A 20,205-nucleotide genomic window follows, 5' to 3' on the forward strand; every position below is an offset into this window, starting at 1 on the left:
ATATGCTGGAAATGAGCTGGAACATGTATTACAGCTTCATAAAAAAGATATTCTATATTACATTAAGGAGTGTAGCCTCTCCCTCTGCAGCTGATATCCAAGAGTTCTGTAGCTAACCTCCTTTTGGACTGCGTGTTTTGGAGTGCCTTGGAATAACAAAAGCCAGGGACAGTGTTGTGTAGTCAAGTACTCAGAGCTGAAAGGGATCTCTTGAGGCAATGAACTAAACTGTCCTCTATTCCAGTTTCTTCACATCAGGCAATCTTCTGTAGGTCTAGTTTGATTTTTAAAAAAGAACATTACTATAAGGTAGTTTTGGACACTATCTTTCTGCTACAAAAACCGCTCTCCTAATTTTCTCCCTATTTATTCACAGCCATTGTATGGCCTTATGCTTCTAGTGTTATTCCTTAGCTTCAAATAAAAAATTTTCTTCTTTGACATTCACCTTAAGATGTTAATAAGTTAACACCACATCCTCACAGCTATTATTTGAGCAAACTTTTCCAAATTCTCACTTAAGTGTATAACCCCCAGTTACCTGGTAACGTTAGTTGTTCATTTCTACACTTGTTCTCGTTTGAATGCATACTTCCTGAGTGTGCCCAGCCAGGATTTTATTCCGGATAATAATTTACACTGGCATAACTAATTTTTTTTTTTTTTCAGCTACCAATGCACTGTTTTTCAGACTTTGGATCAAATCTGTACTCTTCCCAGCCATGCTGCAGTGCTGATCAGTCATCTATTGTGATAGATAATATTTAGCAGTCATTCTCCCTCATCACTTACAATTGCCAATTACTGTGTTTATATGAATAATTCTTCATTCTAGATCTTCAAAATCTATGTATTCAACATGAAAGGTTACCATACATTTTTCATCCTTCTTTCTTCAAATGTTCTAAATACTCATTCTCCTCCCTTGAGTGATGCATAATATGCTATGTGAAAATTTTATTAATACAATGGTCACACTTATTTTATAAGGTAAAACTAGTGGAAATTATAAGTCTCAAAAATTATGCTGGAGACAGTTAACTGGTCTTTTTTTTATGCTAATCATTGATGTTTCAGCCCAAGAAATAATCTCTTCTGTATCTAGTTCTTAGACATTTAACAAAGTTTCTACCAAAACATCTATTTTCTCCATCCTAATTCCATATATTTCCAATATCATTGGAAATGAGCTCAAATAATTGATGCATCACATTTTCCTGGCATTATACATTTACTGTTATTATATATTTTATATCAAATTAGCCTGATATCCTTTGGTAGGTATCTACTTTAATTTATCCCTCTTTCTAATGACATATTCCATTTCTGTTCTTCAGCATTTTTTCTTAAAAAAATATTCTAATGCCCTGTTTGCTGTTGAGGTCAGACTAATCAGCCTGTTAATGGTTAAGTTACTCTCCTTACATGTATTTGTTATTTAACTGTTGTCCAGAAATACATGGCACATTCTTAAAGTGGTACATGAGCTATTATGTCTGCCATCAGGTTTGCCATACCAAGTTATCAGTAGTAAAGCCAGTAATTCAGGCTGTGAGGTGTTCTACTCTTTTCTTTGAATATCATATATTTTATGAGTTCAGCTTTTATCTTTATGTTTTCATTTCATACTAATGCATTCATGTACTTTAAGCAACATCATACTTTCAGAGCATCAAATCCAGTGTTATTAGAAAGAGGATTTGTTAATACAGCACTTGCTGTATTGTCTTCCACCTTTATCTGTGTAGTGACTCCATACTGCAAAATGAAACTGTGTCAGTTTAAAAGACTTCTATTTCACTGCTTTGTTAAGAGTTTTTGCAGCCATTCCTGACCTGCTTTTGATCCACACTTTGTTTTGTCCTCACTATCATTTCTTATTTCTTCACAGCCTCCTAAACCACTAATTCACAATGCCACCTCATCGCCTTTATCTTTCATTTGGCCTTCCTAAAAAGCAACCACCTATTAATATTTTATTATGGTCTGACAGCTATTTCAGCATGCTTCTCACTCCCTTAACAACTCTGGAACCAGAAGATCTAGTTAACTCACTTTGTTGCCCCTCCATTAGTATAAGAGCTTCTGCCATCTCTCTCATATTCAGCATTTGCTAACCAGAATGAATATTATTTAATACATTTTATTGTTCTTTTATTGCACTGATAGGTCATTGCTCTTATGAACACAGAGCTTACATCTTCCAAATGTTCACTCTCTTGAAACTGGATTTCTTCAGCTTTACTAAACACTTGCCAACCTCCTTCATACTGCAAAAGGTATAGATGTGTCCTCTCTTAAATCTACCAATTTTTCTTAGAAATGAGTCACTGGCTTCATTCATATGCCTGTTCCTGCAGTCAGTGTCAGCTCTAGTTCCTGCTTCTCCCCTTTTTGGTTAATACAGTAAAACAGGACCTCAGTCAAATTTCTCATCCAATGGATACTTCTACCTTCCCTCTTTTATTAGTACTCCTTTCTGTTTCTTTCTTCTGGCTCACTTCTTTTGTATATATCTTTTATTCTTTTGTTTCCTTCCAATATATATTAACAAAATTCATAACACATCTCAAGCTGCATTTTGTCTTCTGTGACTTTATTTCCTTTCCTGAAGCCTCTGCTAGATTTCATGCTTTTGGTCAGGCTGCTCTGTGTTGACCATACCAACTTCCTCTCTGGCAGCTTCTCTGCATACAAAAGTCATTCCAGTTTAACTTTTGTGGATAAAAGCAAATGGGAGAACTGTATTTAAATAAGATGCATTGTCCGTCTGGCCTCCATCACCCCAGCAAACTGTGTGTGTCTTAAGGGATACCAGTTTTACTCCTCAAAAAAAGTCATACTCCTAAATGAAATCACCTAATGAATATGAAAATGGGACAAAAATATACTCTAGCTACATAAGTGACCACAACAAAAAAATAGTACTACTCTAACCATATAAATGTAATTAAAGGCATAGTTTTCCCAGAACTCATGATCTGTGAAGGACTGTGTCCCATGAGAGAGGAAGACTTTTTTTCCCAGTGTTCAGCTTTGTATATCTGTGTAATCTATTCATAGTGCTAGTTGCTGACCAATTACTCAAAGAGGCAAAGTACTCTTCAGAAACAAGAGTATTCTTCTGTGTGTAGCTGTTCTGTGAAACAAATGAATTTGACTAAACCATTGCAATAATTGCTCAGGAGTGGCAAGAGGCTTTAACAGATGCTTTCAGTTTGTTCAGGGTTTAGAAATATAAGAAAGGCCAGCAAAGAGAATACAAAGCTTGATTTGTGAAGGATCAACCTTTAACTTTTTAGCTTTTCTTTAAATATAAATAAATTTTTATTATGCAGAATATATGGGAATACGGCCATTTGCCTATCAAGATCTCTGCACAGTTTTATTTATACACACCAAGAAATATGTCAACATGGATTGAGCAGAAAACTTTCTAATACTGCCCCACAGAAAAAAAAAAGGTTAAATCGATAAATCAATAACTAAAGCAGGCAAAATCATTGTCCCACTTGTAATGTACTATAATGAGTTTTGTTTACAGTCCAATTCCTTTTCTTCGGAAAAAGCCAGGTCCAACAAAGAGAAAGAAGCTGCATAGAATTGCTGGCCTAGCAAAAAAAATGATAGGAGTTTAGATACACTACTGATTTGACCTCTTATATTAATTCCTATCTTTCCAAGTTCCATGCTTTTCCACTTTCCTTTTGACTTTCTTTCTTCAGTCCACCTTTCTGCATTTTCCCATTTTCGGGGAAGTTACCTGTTATGTCTTTTCATTTTCTTGCATTTATCTTTTCAGCTTAAATTTCTTTTTGGTTTTGTTGGTATTGAGGGCAGTTTAGATTATGTCATGATCCATTTTGCAGTCTCTTCTTACAACTGGGCTGCTTCCTTTACATCAACACAACTTGCTTTCCTCTTCAGAGCATGGCATGTTTCAATAGCCATGAAATGTTATAGAAATGTCAGCAAAGAGCAGCCTCGCCTCCTGTTGGCATGTTGGTTTCATTAAACTCATTCAGGACTGTGTATACTGGAATAGACCTTAAATGATAGGTACCAGTATGAAAAAAGAAAGTTGTAAGAATTTATTACATAAGCAAAATACATAAATTTAAATTACTAATTTGCCTTTACTTGCTACATCAGTCGAATTCCATCTAAAGGTAATTAAATAATTGGAAAAGCTCCTCAGTAGTGTAATATTTTGGTTTTTGTCAAACATTCTCAATGCCACCCATGAAGATTTCCTTCTCTGCAGAAAAGGTGTAGCGACAGTGTCATGATTCTGTTCTATTTTGCTCTATGAGGCCCGATCTTCATGTAATTTCTTTATGCTGAAGTAAACATATTCTTTATTTAAGGCAAAAGGTGGCAATATTTTAGAAGAGCTGAAGTTTTTTATTTCCCTGATGGTTTTATGTACTCCATAAGAAAGAAGAAAAGGTCTCCTAGAAACTTAAACTCGAGATAGTATTGGCACTTTAACAGTTCCCCTCAATGTGTAACTCAGGGTGAGTAGATGGCATCAGCCGAAAAACATTTTACCTCAGTCTTGTCATCTCTATATTGGAAAGACAGATTTGTTCTCTACCATTTATAAAAAGGGTATTTTTAGCTGCATTATTATTTGGAACAATGAAGCTGAATGTTTTTTGCTGAAATTTATCTAGCATCTCTCTTACCAGTTGTATGTCAAAATTTAAAAGTAATGTGTAGATTATTTTAACCTGTCAGTTTAGAGGCAGGAACACAGGAGGTAGATGCTTGTATTTTCTTTCTCATGACATAAACAAAATGACATTAATGCTTGGGACAAATTAAAACAGCTTTTACTAGTCTTATAGGTGATGTAAATTTTTAGATTTTTTTTTTTCTTTCTAAAAACAGAAATAAAAAGGTAGTTAGTTAAAACATAGAAAAAATGTAGTAGGAAAAGTATATGAAAAATGTCATTCTTCCTTTGGGTTCTCTGAGTAATACACATGTAAATCAGTAATGTACACATGTAAATCAGTAATGTACTCATGTATATCAGGAATGCACTTCTGTCCATGTTACAGGAAGTAGGAATTATTGTTAGCACATAAAATACTTTTGAGTTTTAACTAAAATTGTCACTACTATAGGAAGAGTGAGGATATTTTAGAATGAGAGTTACCCTCAAGTGCCTGGAAATGCTACAGGACAGCAAGAAACAGCTCTGTGTTTAAAATAGAATGGCACACAATGTTATTAACCTAATGGTTTACTAGCAATGTGGAATATTTGGCAATACATGAGTTTATCTGACAAAACACATCTGTGGTTTGATCCGTGACTTCATGATTTTTTTTTCTCTTTAAAAATGCACATTTTTTTTCTCCCCTGTTGCTCTGTAAATTAGTCCACTAAAATGTGGGAATAAGGAAGTTTCTTAGCCAGGTCAGCATAAGCTTCTTGAAGGTTCTGGTGGATAAAGTGGATAAAGCTGTTTGCCAAGGATTTGTGCTGTCACTCATCCTCTCTGCCCCACATTATGTTCCTGGTCTTCCAAACTGGCTTGCCATTGCTCCTGAGTGCAGAAGCCAATTAAGGAAGAGAGATAAAAAAGTCCAATCCAAAACGAAAAGGAAACAAAAAGAAAACCCCACGCCAAAGAAAACCAGCATAAAAGACAAACAGATCTAAGTGAATGTACAGAAGGAAGATTTGGAACTAAACCAATAACCCAGCCAGGTGAGACTGAATTGACAGCTCTAACAGCATGGGAGGGAGCAAGTTCACTTACTGTCCTTGAAATCAGGATCACACTGAACTCAAGGTTAGATGTGTACAAAGTAATGACAACCAGAGCAGCATAGCATTCAGTGAGGTGTAAAATAAAAGAGAGGGTGTATTGTGCTGCTGCCTCTGCTTATTGCTTAAGGTAGCAAGATACCCTTTTGCCTTCAGTATATGCATGCTTAATTTGGCACCACTAAGGTACAGCAAAGATGACCTGAATAGTTGTGTGTGTTATCTGGTGCAGCTTGTCCGTTTCTGCAACTTGGGCAAACTCATTTTTAGCTAGCTTAGATTTTTTGCATTATGTTGCCTTTGTCATCCATCTAATTGCATCAGGAGGATTCGCAGAAGGCCACAGCCTGTCAGAAGTGATATTAGGGAAGCAGGAGTAAAAAAATGTGGCAAATTACTCTCCAGTGGTGCCTGGTTCTGTACTAACAGCTAAGCTGTTTTACAAGGCAAAATATGTCTGCAGTGGTGAAAATCCCACCTAGCAAACCTTTCTCATCCTGTTTCTGGCCTTAGAACTGAGACCAGAGCCAATAACCAGGCTGTTGCCATCTCTGTTCCTAACAGAAGGAGCAGCTGGAGGTTGCCCAGCACATTCCTCACCATTAGTCCACTGTCTGAGGCTCTTGAGTGGGAATGCATGTTGCCTTGTCTCCAGCAAGGATCCAAACTGTCCGGTTGCAGACAAATGATTAGTGAAGGCTAATCTGGTGTTTGCCGAGTTTACAGTGGCTTGGCCATTCCCCTTACAAATTCTGTGGTGTTGCTTCAAAAGAAAGTAGTTCTTGGGGAAAAAAAAATTACTCTCTTCTCCAAGTAACATGCAGGACTTTGTGGTAACACTCATGTGTCCCATCTTTTTCTTTCTTGCACTCATCTTTTAGATATTCCTGCCATTTAGATACAAAGATAATTTTATCCAAAAAAAGCAGCCTCCTCAGGAGCCCTATAACGAAAGCATCCAGATCGGACAAACCTGTAAAATAGTGTTGACCTCATCTTCCATGATCAGATCATCAGTTCTCAACAGCTTGTTTTATCAAGGTAACCAAGGAAGCAGGATTATTCCTCATTTAAGCTGACTTTCACAGCAGTAAGCTAGAATGCTGCATCCAGACTGCTAAACATATTATAAATGAAGGGATTCTGGTTTGCTCTGTGTTTGAACATTTCTTTTTGTTTTGTGGGTTTTAACTCCTCCTCTGTCAACTCCAGAAAGACCAAGACCATTCATTTTGCTGTACTCCCAAAAATATGCAGTTAGGTGAATTTGGCCGTGATTCTCACTGGCTTCTGGATAATAAAGACATTTTGGCCTCTTGCTAAACCCCAGTCATCTCATTTTTAATTCCAAATCCCTGCTGCCTGCATGTCTTCTGCATGTCTTCAAGCCCGAAAAGAAACCGCAGCATCCCCCAGCCTGATATGTGCTTTTCCTCGAAAGCCAGAGATTCTTTCTTTCCTAGGTCTGGGAGCAGCAGCAATGTAATTTTCTTCCCTGCTGTGTGGACAGAGAGAAGGCCTCATCATCTCTTTTTCTGTATAAAAGAATTGGCTCTTAGAAAACTTGAGGGTGGAGGCATGTTTCAAGCATTGAATCTCCCTTTGAGACTCCAGGGACAACAGAGATGCTACAGGCTGAGAAAAGCCATGCTTTCCTTTCCCTGGTTGCCATCCCCTCTGTTCTTTACACTTACTGCGATACAAACTCAGGTAATGGCTGCTGCAAAGGGCCAGAGGAGGTGGGAAGCAGCCAGGAGAGAGGTCCACCACCGCATTGGCATGGTAATACTGAAATCAGAGGTGACAGTGCTCTGGGCAACTCTCCAGGTCTTGCTGGCAAAAACTTGCTGTTGTTAGAAAGAACAAGTGTTAGCAGCCTGAGTCAGACTCTCCCTTCTGCCCCAGTCCTTTCCACTAATATTTATTGACTGTTTCAGTATTAAAGACCCAATATAGTTGAGCTCTGATTCAGATTTGTTGGTAATAACCGCCCTAAAGCATAACATTCCTCCTCCCAAGGTGGACAGAAGTCTGTGGAACATCTTTGAGGGAAACAGGGAATTAATCAACAAACCATTCTGGCTGCCTTTACTTTCTTCCTTCTCCTCATCCTGTGGAAACAGTGCTAGCAGCACTTTCCGTGGTGCCTTGCCTCAGATCACCTCTGTCCTGGGATGCTCTCTTCTGAAAGGGGAATGATGAGTTATTGGAGTAACCCTCCCAGGGCTACTCACTCCAGGGAAGAAGGGCAGTAAAAAAGAAAACCAGTTTTATGGAGCTGTGGATGATCTGCTCTGCAGTAATGATTTTTCAATAGGTAGGGAGTTCTCTTATTCTGGTAAAACAATTTGCGGCACTCAACCTTGTTCCCTCTTGAGAAATCTGATGCCCTGGCTAGTGTGTCCTGTGCAGGTAATAGCAACAGCATCTCCAGACAAAGAACTGCACATTTGGGATACCTGTTTTCCTTAAGCAGATGTACGTTTGCACTCAAGTTTGTCTTTGCAATTACCAGCCCTGAACTTCTTGCATAATCGTAAAATGCTCCATACCCTGGTGTTTCTTCTGCTGCTTACTGTAGCCAGCATGGACAAGTAATGAAGGTAGGCTGAAATTACAGTTTAGATTAACATATCATTTAGTCAGCAGACCTGTCAACAAGACTCAGAAGCCCAGGACTGTCTGGAGACACTGCTGAGCTACAGATTCTGATGCCTCCCTGCAGCATAGGGTCAGCTTCTTAGCGGTTTCTGCACTCGGGAGCTTAGCCTTAGCTTTTGCTGCACTTAGACTACTTGAGCATGTGTAGAGGAGGCCATGAAGATGCTGTGAGGACTGGAGCAGCTCTGCTCTGGAGACAGGCTGAGAGAGCTGGGCTGGTTCAGCCTGGAGAAGAGAAGGCTCCTTGAGGGGAGACCTTAGAGCAGCTCCAGTGCCTGAAGGGGCTACAAGAAAGCTGGAGAGGGGCTTTGGACAAGGGCCTGTAGGGACAGGACAAGGGGGAATGGCTTTAACCTGACAGAGGGGAGACTGAGATGAGCTCTTAGGCAGAAGTTCTTCCCTATGACGGTGCTGAGGCCCTGGCACAGGTTGCCCAGAGAAGCTGTGGCTGCCCCATCCCTGGCAGTGTTCAAGGCCAGCTTGGACGGGGCTTGGAGCAACCTGGTCTAGTGGAAGGTGTCCCTGCCCATGGCAGGGGGTTGGAACTGGATGAGCTTTAAGGTCCCTTCCAACTCAAACCAGTCTGGGATGCTATGATTCAGTCTAAGCCTTAAAGTTAGGAATCACATTTCTGGGCAGTTGCATTGGCTTTCTGAACACACATAGTGAATGACAAAGTCTTTCTTTGAAATCTGTTATATAGAGTGAAGTCAGTAGTTCTTCCCAGTTAACAAAGTGTTGGTAATGCATTACTAGCTTTGGTCAGTGTCTTAGTGATAGAGTACAGCAATATCTACAGAAACGCTGAGCTTGCTAAATCCATTTTGCAAAACACAGGGAAGATGTACAGAAAGAAGGAAACATTCTCAGGTTTGTATACCTCTGTTGACTGCCACTCTGAAATCTGTATTTTCCAGGATTTTTCCAGGGCAGCACAGTCTGTCAAAGAAACCCCAGAAATAATATATTTATACAACTTTATCTTCATGACTATGGAGTGAATAGGATGGTCTCTGCCTATATGAGGGGGCATTTTGCCATTATGCCTCTCTGGGAGTATACACACAGAGACATACTTACAGCTAAGTAAATAATTATATAGAACTGGTTTATATACCCTACTACTGCATAGGTACAAAATGATTGCAATGAAATGATGCTGTAGACCTAATGTATAATACAGCTGGTTGCTGCTATGGCATTGAGCATTTCCATTTTGTAAAAGGTAGATTGTGAACTAACTCTTGGTTTTGTTTTCTCCTTGATTCCTAGCAGAAAATGGACCCCGTCTACTTGTGGTAGCAGAGCAAGCTAAAATCTTCTCCCACCGGGGTGGCAATGTCACACTGCCATGTAAATTTTACCATGAACACACATCAACAGCTGGCTCAGGAACCCACAAGATCCGGATCAAGTGGACCAAACTCACCTCAGATTACCTCAAAGAAGTGGATGTCTTTGTTGCAATGGGACAGCACAGAAAGAGCTACGGAAACTACCAGGGCAGAGTGTTGCTGAGGGAAAGCAGTGAGAATGATGCCTCTCTTATAATTACAAATATAATACTGGAGGATTACGGGAGATATAAGTGCGAGGTGATTGAAGGATTAGAAGATGACACAGCAGTGGTAGCTCTGAATCTGGAAGGTAGGTAACATCTGAATCATACTTAAATTCAGATTTCTCAATGTTTATGAATACCTGCCTTTTTCTCCTAATACTGTTAATATTGTATTAACACTGGTAACAGCAAGCTGAGAACTGGGATTCATTGTGCTTTGGGGATTTTTGCCTGACAGCTCATGACAACAATCATAAATCAGAAGAATATTAGGACTTCTATAACTTATGCTAGACTATGGCATATTCTGTTTCTGGTGAGACTTGGTGTGCGGGGAGGAAAAAAAGAATGATCAAACATAGTACAAAGAATTCCATACATTTTTAATGCCCTCCTATCACTTTACAAAAGTCATTGCATGCTTTTACAGTAAACTTAGACAAAATTATATTAAATATTCCCCTAACAGCCATTTTATGGTACTTTGGGACATTTTGGATTACCAAGTAATACAAATCTTCTTAAAAAGCGGTAAAATGTTAAAGTAGTTTTCCAGAGACAACAGTTTCATTTTTTCCAGCCTTATAATTGCATAAAATAGAGTTCAATGTTGCCTGCCAAGACAACCCCTACATGTAGTCTGTAGTCATTTCTCTCAGAAATATTCTTCAAAACAGTAGACTACAAAGCGTTATAAAAATTAGTGAAACAGGTTTAAAAAGAACCAAATACTCAGCTTTCCTTTACTCTTAAGAAATTCAGATAATTTTTGTGAGGTAGAATGCATGTAAACCAACATTTGGCCTTTTTCCCCAAAACACTGTACAGAACTCAGCAGTAAACTAAAAGCTGCGTGAAGCTGTCTCCCTTACCCATATACTTACCAGCAGGTGTGCGTCAGAGAGAACTTTATAGAAATCACTTTGTCTGTGAAAAGTAGTTGGGAATAAAAAATACAAAAGAAGAAAATCAAACCTCTGGCTCTCAAACCATTAAACAAGTGAAATATATGACTCTTTCGTTGAGGGTTATTGTATATTATGATGGTTTTATAGTTACCCTGCACAGTAAGACTGTCTGAGTGGTTTTTGAACCAAACAGATGTCATGGGCTTAGCTTATTCCTTTTCATCTATTCTTCCATTCCTGGTTGGAGATTGCTGAAACCTTCAATTTCTGAATGCAGAAAGGCACTGCAACAGTTTCTAAGCCAGGATGATAGTTGATTTGTTTCACCTCACATAATTCATCTTTGATAAGAATGCATGCTGATCTTTGCACACTTACAGTATAAAACTGAACATACACATGTCCAGTTTAACTTGTCTAAACCAGTTTTGAGTGTAAACAGAAATGAGTAGGAGGAAAAAGCATTTTACTTTATTCTTTCCTGCTAGCCAAGGACTCTTGTGTGTTCAGCCTTCTCTTCACTCAGGCATGCAATGCAGTGATTACTTGTTGCAGATGCTGTTCCTGAGATGAGCCACTGCAGTGAGAGCAGTTTCTGCTTGGAATGTTCAGCTTTCCTTAAGTGAAAGCAAAGCTCTGCTGGGCTGCCCAGGCTGCAGGTAAGGGCCCTGTGACTGGGACATGCATTAAGAGGTGGATAGCCCCAGAGTGTTCCACCTCACAGAATGGTTTCCAGACAATAGTGGTATAAATATAGATGTGGCAAGTACAGCTATTTGCTGCACCTGAGGAATAGCAAGTGCCAGGTCAGAAAAATGCAGCATCTGTTTTAGCTGTGTTTGACCATAACACATCTCTTCTCCTTTCATGTTGTCATGTAGGCAGTCCTGCAACTCTCCCCTGGGTTGCAAGGGTGCTCTGTAACCTATTAATATTCTTCTGTCAGTCTTGTTTCATCCTGAGTACATACCTCTGTTAGTCTTCAACATATTCAGATAAATAACTGCATAACTGTATCAGACACTGAGATCTCCCTGTGTTTTACAGCATTATGGTATTTTGTCGATGTATAAAGGTCAGAGTCAATGTAAAATCTTTAAATTCTTCATCACATCACACATCTGATCAGATACTCATCTGTGCCACTTAGCATTGTGCCACTGAAGCAAAAGTTGATTAGCCTTCTGCTCTTAAAAGCAAGGAGGTTCCAGCACAAATGCTTCCTGGTGTGCCAGGATTTCCTGGGGAAGGATTGATGCTGAGGGCTCTAGTGGCAGATTGGGAAGTTTTGCCTGAAGCTTGGTACATGTGCGCATGCAGAGATCCACGTTTGAAAGACAATATTTGATTAATCCTAGAGTAAAAAAGCAGTGAGAAATCTTTCCTGTACTGCAGACAGTAAGACAACTGAAAAAAGTGAGATTTTCTACCTTTTTTACTGTGACTGTTTCGTGATACAGCACCAGACCATTGGATACAAGGTCTGGGCACCACCTCCTGGTACACAGTATCCTCTCTAGCTTACTGCTGTGACTAAACAGTGTATGTCAACTCCAGCCCATCCTGTCCAAAAGCACTACTTCTTCCTGTTTTTTCTCCACTTCCAATATCAGGAAATTCATAAGGATAGGAGGAACCATATTTCTTCGACCAAGTATGTTCCAATCTCACCTCAACAGAAGTTTATATATTTGAACTACTGTCTGGCTAACATAAGAAACAATTCCTTTTTAATTACTTCTGTCAGATGTGGGGCAGCTGTGAGACTGTTCATTTCTGATGCTATAGGGTGATATATCCTAAACTGACAGGAAAATTTAATTTGCAAAACCTCACTGTAAAACGTACCTGTCAGATAAGACTAGTGAGTGTGTCAGCACCAAACCTGTTTTTGACAATTAAATCCAGTGATTCTGGGTCTAAGCTATAATGAAGTTTCCTTCTGAAGTGATAATGATTAAAATGCACTTATATTTACAATGGACATTAATAGCTGATAGGGTATTTTCCTATATTTGCATGCCTATGCGCTTATTTTTTCATCTCATCTGCAGCTTTATGTAGTGCTGGCTTTACTGTTTCATGTATTTGAGCAATGAAGAGTAGACCAAGAAGAAAAAAAGATCATCTATGGAAATAAATAAAAATATATCAGCCCATTCCAACATTCTATATCTGTTATAAACAATAAGGTTAATCTCACAGTGAGAAGGATTTGCATCAATAGCCTGATTTCCTGAGATGGTGGCCCTAAGGATATTAATTGGCAGCAAGACAAAACCATTTATACCCAGGAATACCCATTAGCAGTGCAAAACAGCTGGTGACTCCGATGTAAGCTCACTGTGCAAACAGTATAGCTTTGGCTAGGTGAAAGCATGTTAATATATCAATATCAATATATCAATAGGAAAATAGTTGACCTCTACTTCAGTGGACCTTTTTTCTTCTTCAAATGTGGGAGCATTTTATTCTTATTAGACTCAAATACTTCCTGAGATCGTCATTAAATAAACTGTTCATAGTAATTGCATACTTTTAGCTTTGAAAAAACAGAGGAATTAGATTCAGTCTGTTTATTGCATACCGTACATGTTTTTGGTATGTTTTCTTCACTATTATTCAATGCAGCACAACATCAAGCATCTGGGCGGGATTCTGACTTAGAGGCATTTAGTCATAAGCCTGCAGATGGTAGCCTTGTGTCAGTGCCTCCTCAGCCAAGCTCAGGCACCAGGGGTCTGAACCTGTGGTTCCTCTTGTACTGAGCAGGATTACTATTGCAACAACACATCATCAGTAGGGTAAAACTAACCTGTCTCATGACGGTCTAACCAGACTTGCATATCCCACTTGCCCTTGGTCATCATGCTTGTGGAAAGCATGGTTAAATCCCTTCCCAAATCTTTGCTCGCAAAGCCAAGCCATCAATCAATTCAATGCAGAATCACACCATTTCCCCCCTACACTAATGAGATAGTGGTGTCTGGTAGCTACAGCTCAGGAGTAGGATTCACTGCAGTATTTCGCAGCCACCAGCTTGAAGAACTATTTGGTCATGCCATGATTACCATCCTGTTGGCCAGCTCAAGTACAAAGTCTAAGGGCAGGAAGGTTGTGCTGGGCATGGTGGCTACAAACAGTGTAATTACTGCATAGAGCAAAACACTTTTTATGACGTCTTTGTCACAAAACCATTTTCTTACTGAACTGGCCTTACTCTCCTCCTGCACATAAAATACAGATCGTAAGTTTTACACTCTGTCAAATGTTCTGAAAGTCAAAACCTTAACAAATTAAAGGCCTCATATGGCAGATAGATATTGTTGCCTGAGTCATAAGCAAAGAAAGAATTGTCAGCTTATATTGAATTTTCTTTATGTTAGTGCTTTACTATTTTTCTTTCTCATGAATACTAGGCACTGTAATAGATCTCACTAGATCAGGTCTGTGTACTTCAGCTTCCCAGCATCTAAAGGTTTCAGCTCGGGTATGCTGCTCAGGCACAGATTTTGTGTACTATTCCGTCATAAGATTCATGGGCAAAGAAAATGGAACAAGGCTAAACTGCCTTTTTTTACTCTATTAGATTTTTTTGTAATAGTTTCAGTCTTCAAGGAGAGACTATAACTGAACACATAAGTTTTGCAATCTGGCTACAAAATAATTACTTTTTGCAGTACTAGAAATATGCAGGTCTAGATAAAGCCACTAAAAATCTCTGTAGAAAGATGCTTCTAAATAGAAGCTAACTGAGCGGCTCCACATGAACCAAAAATCTCATCAGGTTTTATGATCTCACTTAGAGGTATGTTAGCTTTTATGTCCAAGATAGAGTTAGAAAAAGAACAGGAACCTCTCTCAAAAACACACTTTGTAGTTCAAAATAGATCAAACAAATCTGCAAGCTTCATATAAGCAAATTCTTCCAAATCGTTACAACGATCATTTTCTAATCTAGTCACTTGCCTTAGGCTGGACATAAGAAATGGGGAATTTGTGGCTGAAACCAGCATGAATTGGTTGAAACCAACCAGCTGAAACCAGCTGTATAGTCTCAACAGCTGCAGAAATAAGATTCAGCCTGATATTGTTATCTCATATTTGTTTTGTCTGTGTATTTCTGTTACATTCATACACAAAAAGCCATTTTAAATATCCTTTGTGTGACAATGTTTTGTACTGTCTACTATAAAACTGATTTTATAGGATAATGAAAAAAGCATTTGTGGGTCCCTAGAAGGCCACAGAAAGTCTTGTGACAGACAACAGGAGTTTTTCAAGAGTAAGTAAATGACAGAGCAATGTAATTCCTTCTATGAAAGGGTAACAGGTCTTTGCAGTCACAAATGTGTTTGCAAATGCTGTGAGAAATGATACCTGAAAGATTAAGGTGAAGTAAAAAGTTCAAAAAAACAGGAGCAAAAAAATGACCTGGAAATTATGAGCAAAAACCAAATGCTAAAAGAATTAGTACTAGTTATCCTAAAGAGAGCAAGAAAAGATAATTTTCAAATTTTGATAAAGGCTGTAAAACATAAGTTAACAGTCTGCCCCCAGTGCAGTGTGAGTCTAGTTCATATGCCTGTGCTTGTCAGAAATAAGCAGCCACACTGACAGCTTGGTTGTGGGATGCTGCAGGCTGGAGGGACACTATCTCAAGCTTCAGTTTTGTTTCCAAGGAGACAGATACCTGCTAACAGCCAGTAGCCCACCCTGTGGGTGCAGGGTCAGTCCTGGCAAACAGAGTAATGGAGATGGAGTCTCAAGGAAAATGAGGGATTTACCACTTTTTACAGAATTTCAGAAGCTCAGCATGGAAAATTTTGCCAGCAAGTGTATGAACCTGCCAGCATAAAACTGTACCCTACAGTATAGCATATACCACGCCCTACTGTTACCCTGTGTTTACACTGGCTGTAAGAAAACGTACTTTTCTGTTTGGGCTAGAACTGAAGGAAGCTCATTTCTTTACCCTGGCTGTGAAAATATCCCCCCCCCCCCCCAACAGAAATTTGTGTTATTCTGTTCAAGGTGTAAAAACTCTTAAAACTGCTAATTGTGTATGGTGCTGGCTTAATAGACACCCATAAATTGCTACAGTAGATAAGCTTGCTAAGCTTATTTCCTCACCTTGTTGTCTGGGGTAACTGTTACAGCCTGTTGCACTGACAATGATGTGTCTGTAGCTACTGAGTAATTGCAAAGACCTTGCACTGAATTGTAGAGATTCCCTGCATATACGATCTGAAATAGCTTATAGAAGACACACAAATATCATCTCTTTTGCATTCCCTGAAAAACACAGTGACTGAAGCAAACTGTGTTTGTGGAATTGAATATAAGGCGCATGGAAGTACAGGTGTGTGGATGAGAAGGATATATTATACGTCCAGTTCTTATGCTCTTAATTGGTAGAAATTTTAATTTCCATTACAAAAGTAATTTTCTGGACTGTGATTGCATTGTCACAGATGTATGCAGCAAACCTCATCTAGCCTTCCTCTTTCACTATCAGATTTATTCTCCACTGAATTGATGTGTCTCAGGTTCTTCCTCTCTTGCTGGGAGAAAATGAGGTCCTTCCCCAGGGGCAGGACTTATATCAGAGAACTGTGTGTTTGGGAGATTACTGAGAAGTCTATATGGTAAATTAATATTCCCTGTTCAGGCTCCACAGGTGGCTTAGCTGCTTCCTTAGGTTAGGGAGCTGAATCACAAACGTCAAGTTAAGACTCCTCAGCTCAGTCTTCCCACAAACTAATTTGATTCTAACCACCTGAGGCTGGGAGTTTTTATCTTTCTCTATTCTTTATGCTGAATTTGCTAATGTTTGGAAATGGGTGTTTTGTCTGGAAGTGGTAAAACACAGGGTTGGATTCAGGAGTTTGGGTTCAGTTGGTAGTTCAGGAATAGTAACAAGCCTCAGGGCAGCTTTTGCCATTCAAAAACAGTTGGGATGGATTATCTTTTGATGGGTTAAATATCCAGGACTGAAGAAGATGCTTTGCAATTAACTAAAGTTCAGCATTGCTAAATTGTAACAAAAGGAAGATCAATAATAAGATCTAACTATGAATTTCAGCTAGATTTGATAGGGAAATTAAGAAAAAAAAAATTAACAAATAGGAAAGGTAATACAAGGCTACACAAAACACATACCCAGTCAATTTTGCTCTATAGAATCATCAATGGCCACCCCCATCTGTAGGGTGAAATTAATGCTAATCAGTTGCAGGCTTGTACTGCAGATGAACTCAAACAAAAATCAGCTTCCATGCAGTCTACCCCAATATAACTGGAGGCCAATATTACAGCCATGTGCATATACATGTTATTAAAATATTATGCCCCAAAGTGTCAAATTCAAATAGATTTGTAACAAATTTTCATGCATATTTAACTCCTTTTAAAAACCTATTGTGGAAACCTTAAGAACTCAAATTTCTTTGAATCATTTCCGATTAATTTTTGCTGAGTTTTTAGAAGTATGCAAGTTTAGGTCTTGACTAAAAAATACTCATCTCTGATGATTTTAGTATTTTTTTTCCATGTGTATGCAAATCAGACACATGTACTGGACAAGGAGTCGGTTGTCAGGGGAAGTGGTTATGGAAAAATGATGAGTAATGTATTTCTAATAAAGTAATAATGCTTAGACCCCTCTGACATTTGCTACATGTTTAGTATAGCCAGTGATATTTGTATCCAGTATCACTGAGGGGGAATGAATAATTTTTTATTAAAAAGATGAGGAGGAGGAAGGAAAAACAGGAATTCAGAAAAATATGAAACATCTACAGCTTCTTTATGAATTACAGTTAACAGCACATATTGTATTATATTACATTCATGTTTTATAGTGCAGAACAGCTAATAACTCAAAAAGCCTTTGAACAAAGGATTTACAAAAGGAAAGGTCCTCAGCAGACACTAGCTAATTGCCAAAGGAGAGCAAAATACTGTTTATTATTACCCTGCCAAGTTTACATTTGTATGCTTTATTTTCCTGGACCAAGTCACCAAGGATTAGTAATAACAAAAATGTTGTTTAACAAAAATTTTGTTTAACAAAAATAACACTTCTTGGACAATAGAGGAGTGAGGGAGAAAAGGGAATGAAAGGAGATGTTAAGATAATTGTGGCATACACACTGAAATAGGTTTAAATATTTGGAAAGAAGAATGGCTTAATTGCATGGCAGCAGTCTTGCATGACCATAATGTAGTATCTGTCTGCTATGCTACATTACTCTGAAGGCAAGCAGCTTGTTACAGGTGTGAGAATTCAACAGCAGGGAAAAAGTAAAAAGAAAGGTCAGTATTTATACCAGTGTAAAGTTTTTGGCTAATCTCATGTGTTATTTTATCTTCAGTCCCTCTGCATCCTACAGCACTTAGTTCCACAGAGATACTTGAGAATAAACATTCTGAGATCGATTTTCTCTGATGCTGTTTTATTTCAGCTTATTATGAGTCTGGACTAAAGCCAACTGTAAAATTTAGATCTGAGTTAAATTTCTAAACCCTTCCAAATGTCAGGGTGGTCTTATCGAAACTTTTATTTCCAGTTTCTCTCTTCTATCAGAACCCAGATGGGGAGGTGGTTCTTCAGCATTTTCAAGTGATCTTTAACTACAGATCTTCTTCATAAAGAAAGCAGAAAGTGTACTGTGGAAAAATATGTCAGATAAGAGCAATGACTTTGATTCACTGTTGCTGCTGAAACAATTCTGGACGTGTCCACAGATTTTCTGTCTCCATTTGGATGTCCTCTCTCTGAGAGGACATCTCAGAGAAAATCTCTCTGCCACATCTGTCTGCAATGGTTCACCACTGATGAGCAACAAATGGGGCTTTGGCCTTGCCTGTGGCTGGTCCTCAGGGGTGGAAGCAAGCATTTGTCAGGTCCATACTCCTTGCACGGTGGCTATCCAGCAAGCATCCTTTGCTTAAGCCAGGAGTGCTTTTGGCAGCCATGGGGGCAGCAAGGAAAGGTGATGTCGCACATGGCTTCCTACAAGGGCTGTCTTTGCTGCACGCTGTGTGCTACCACTCACCATCTGCAAGTGGGGAAACATGTCTTCTGCTCAAGGAACTGTGCTCCCTGATGCCCTCTATGAGATGCTCTCCCTGCTTGAGTGGTGATGAACTGCCAAACACCAGCTGGAAAATAGCAGAAAGGGCTCCCCAAAACCATATACAGCTTCGCTGATTTTATTTACCTATATACTTCCTACTTTAAGGCCTCAGGACACTAAAATTATGCCTCCTACCAGTGTAGCCTTGAAATGTTGTTGTTAAAAAATGCATTAAATACCTTCTTGTTCCTAGCATAATGTGACATAAAATAAGAACAAGCAAACAAAAAAAAAAACAACTGTCAGAAACCTCTCAGGAAATCTTGTCAAGGGTCCATGCAAAGAACATAACACTTTTTCATGTAAATCAAAACATTTCAACTAAAAATTTATGTGTAAAAAGACATAGTTCATATGCCACTGTGCTACAGTTTCTTCTTTCTAAATGGCTGCTAGAGGACCACCAAATCAGACTCCACAAAGAATAGAACTAGGCTGAATTTTAATTTACTTCTTTTTTTTTTTAATGAGAAATTGATTTTACAGCTAAACTGGTATTTCCTAATGAAAAACCTATAGTTGCAAAATTTCAACCAGCTCTGCCTATCTTTAAGCACGCTCAGACTCCAGTGACTGTAACTCATGTTTCTCCCCTTTTTTATCACTTCAGGTGTTGTATTCCCTTACTCTCCACGGCTGGGTCGTTACAACTTAAACTTCCATGAGGCTCAGCTAGCCTGCCGGGACCAAGACTCTGTTATCGCCTCCTTTGACCAGCTTTACGATGCCTGGAGGTCAGGGCTGGACTGGTGTAATGCAGGCTGGCTCAGTGATGGCTCCGTGCAGTACCCCATCACCAAGCCCAGGGAGCCCTGCGGAGGGAAGAACACAGTCCCTGGGGTCAGGAATTACGGGTTCTGGGATAAAGATAAAAGCCGATATGACGTCTTCTGTTTTACTTCAAACTTCAATGGTAAGAGTCTTCTTCACTCCTAGCTTGTAAATGACTGTTTCTGTGCTTAGGAACGAAACTCCCATGGCAGCAAAGACATATGTGGTTTGTCAAAGCTTATGTTAGGCTTGGAAAATTTTATTGTTGAATTTACAAGGGCTCTTGCACAGAGTAAAGTTTTCTTTGCCACATGCTCATGTAGGCGGTTTTTACAACTCAGAACTTGTATTGGCAGGAGTTTCTAATATCTCTGCCATCACC

The 20,205-nt window shown here is 39.0% G+C and overlaps 1 protein-coding gene across 3 annotated transcripts in view; it reads left to right on the forward strand.

Annotated features, from left to right (window-relative positions):
- HAPLN1 (hyaluronan and proteoglycan link protein 1) overlaps nt 1–20,205 on the forward strand; it is a 63,070-nt gene that overhangs the window by 33,875 nt on the left and 8,990 nt on the right. For 2 of the 3 annotated variants that reach the window (XM_062619992.1, XM_062619993.1), the window contains exons 3-4: nt 9,715–10,089; nt 19,663–19,965. In XM_062619992.1, the coding sequence (XP_062475976.1) occupies nt 9,715–10,089; nt 19,663–19,965 (678 nt within the window). The remainder of the gene's footprint in view (nt 1–9,714; nt 10,090–19,662; nt 19,966–20,205) is intronic. The other variant, XM_062619994.1, reaches the window with a different exon arrangement.

This window comes from Pezoporus occidentalis, unplaced genomic scaffold (assembly GCF_034315485.1).
Source record: "Pezoporus occidentalis ecotype Australia unplaced genomic scaffold, CSIRO_AGI_Poc_V1 ctg218, whole genome shotgun sequence".
Classification (NCBI taxonomy): Eukaryota; Metazoa; Chordata; class Aves; order Psittaciformes; family Psittacidae; genus Pezoporus; species Pezoporus occidentalis.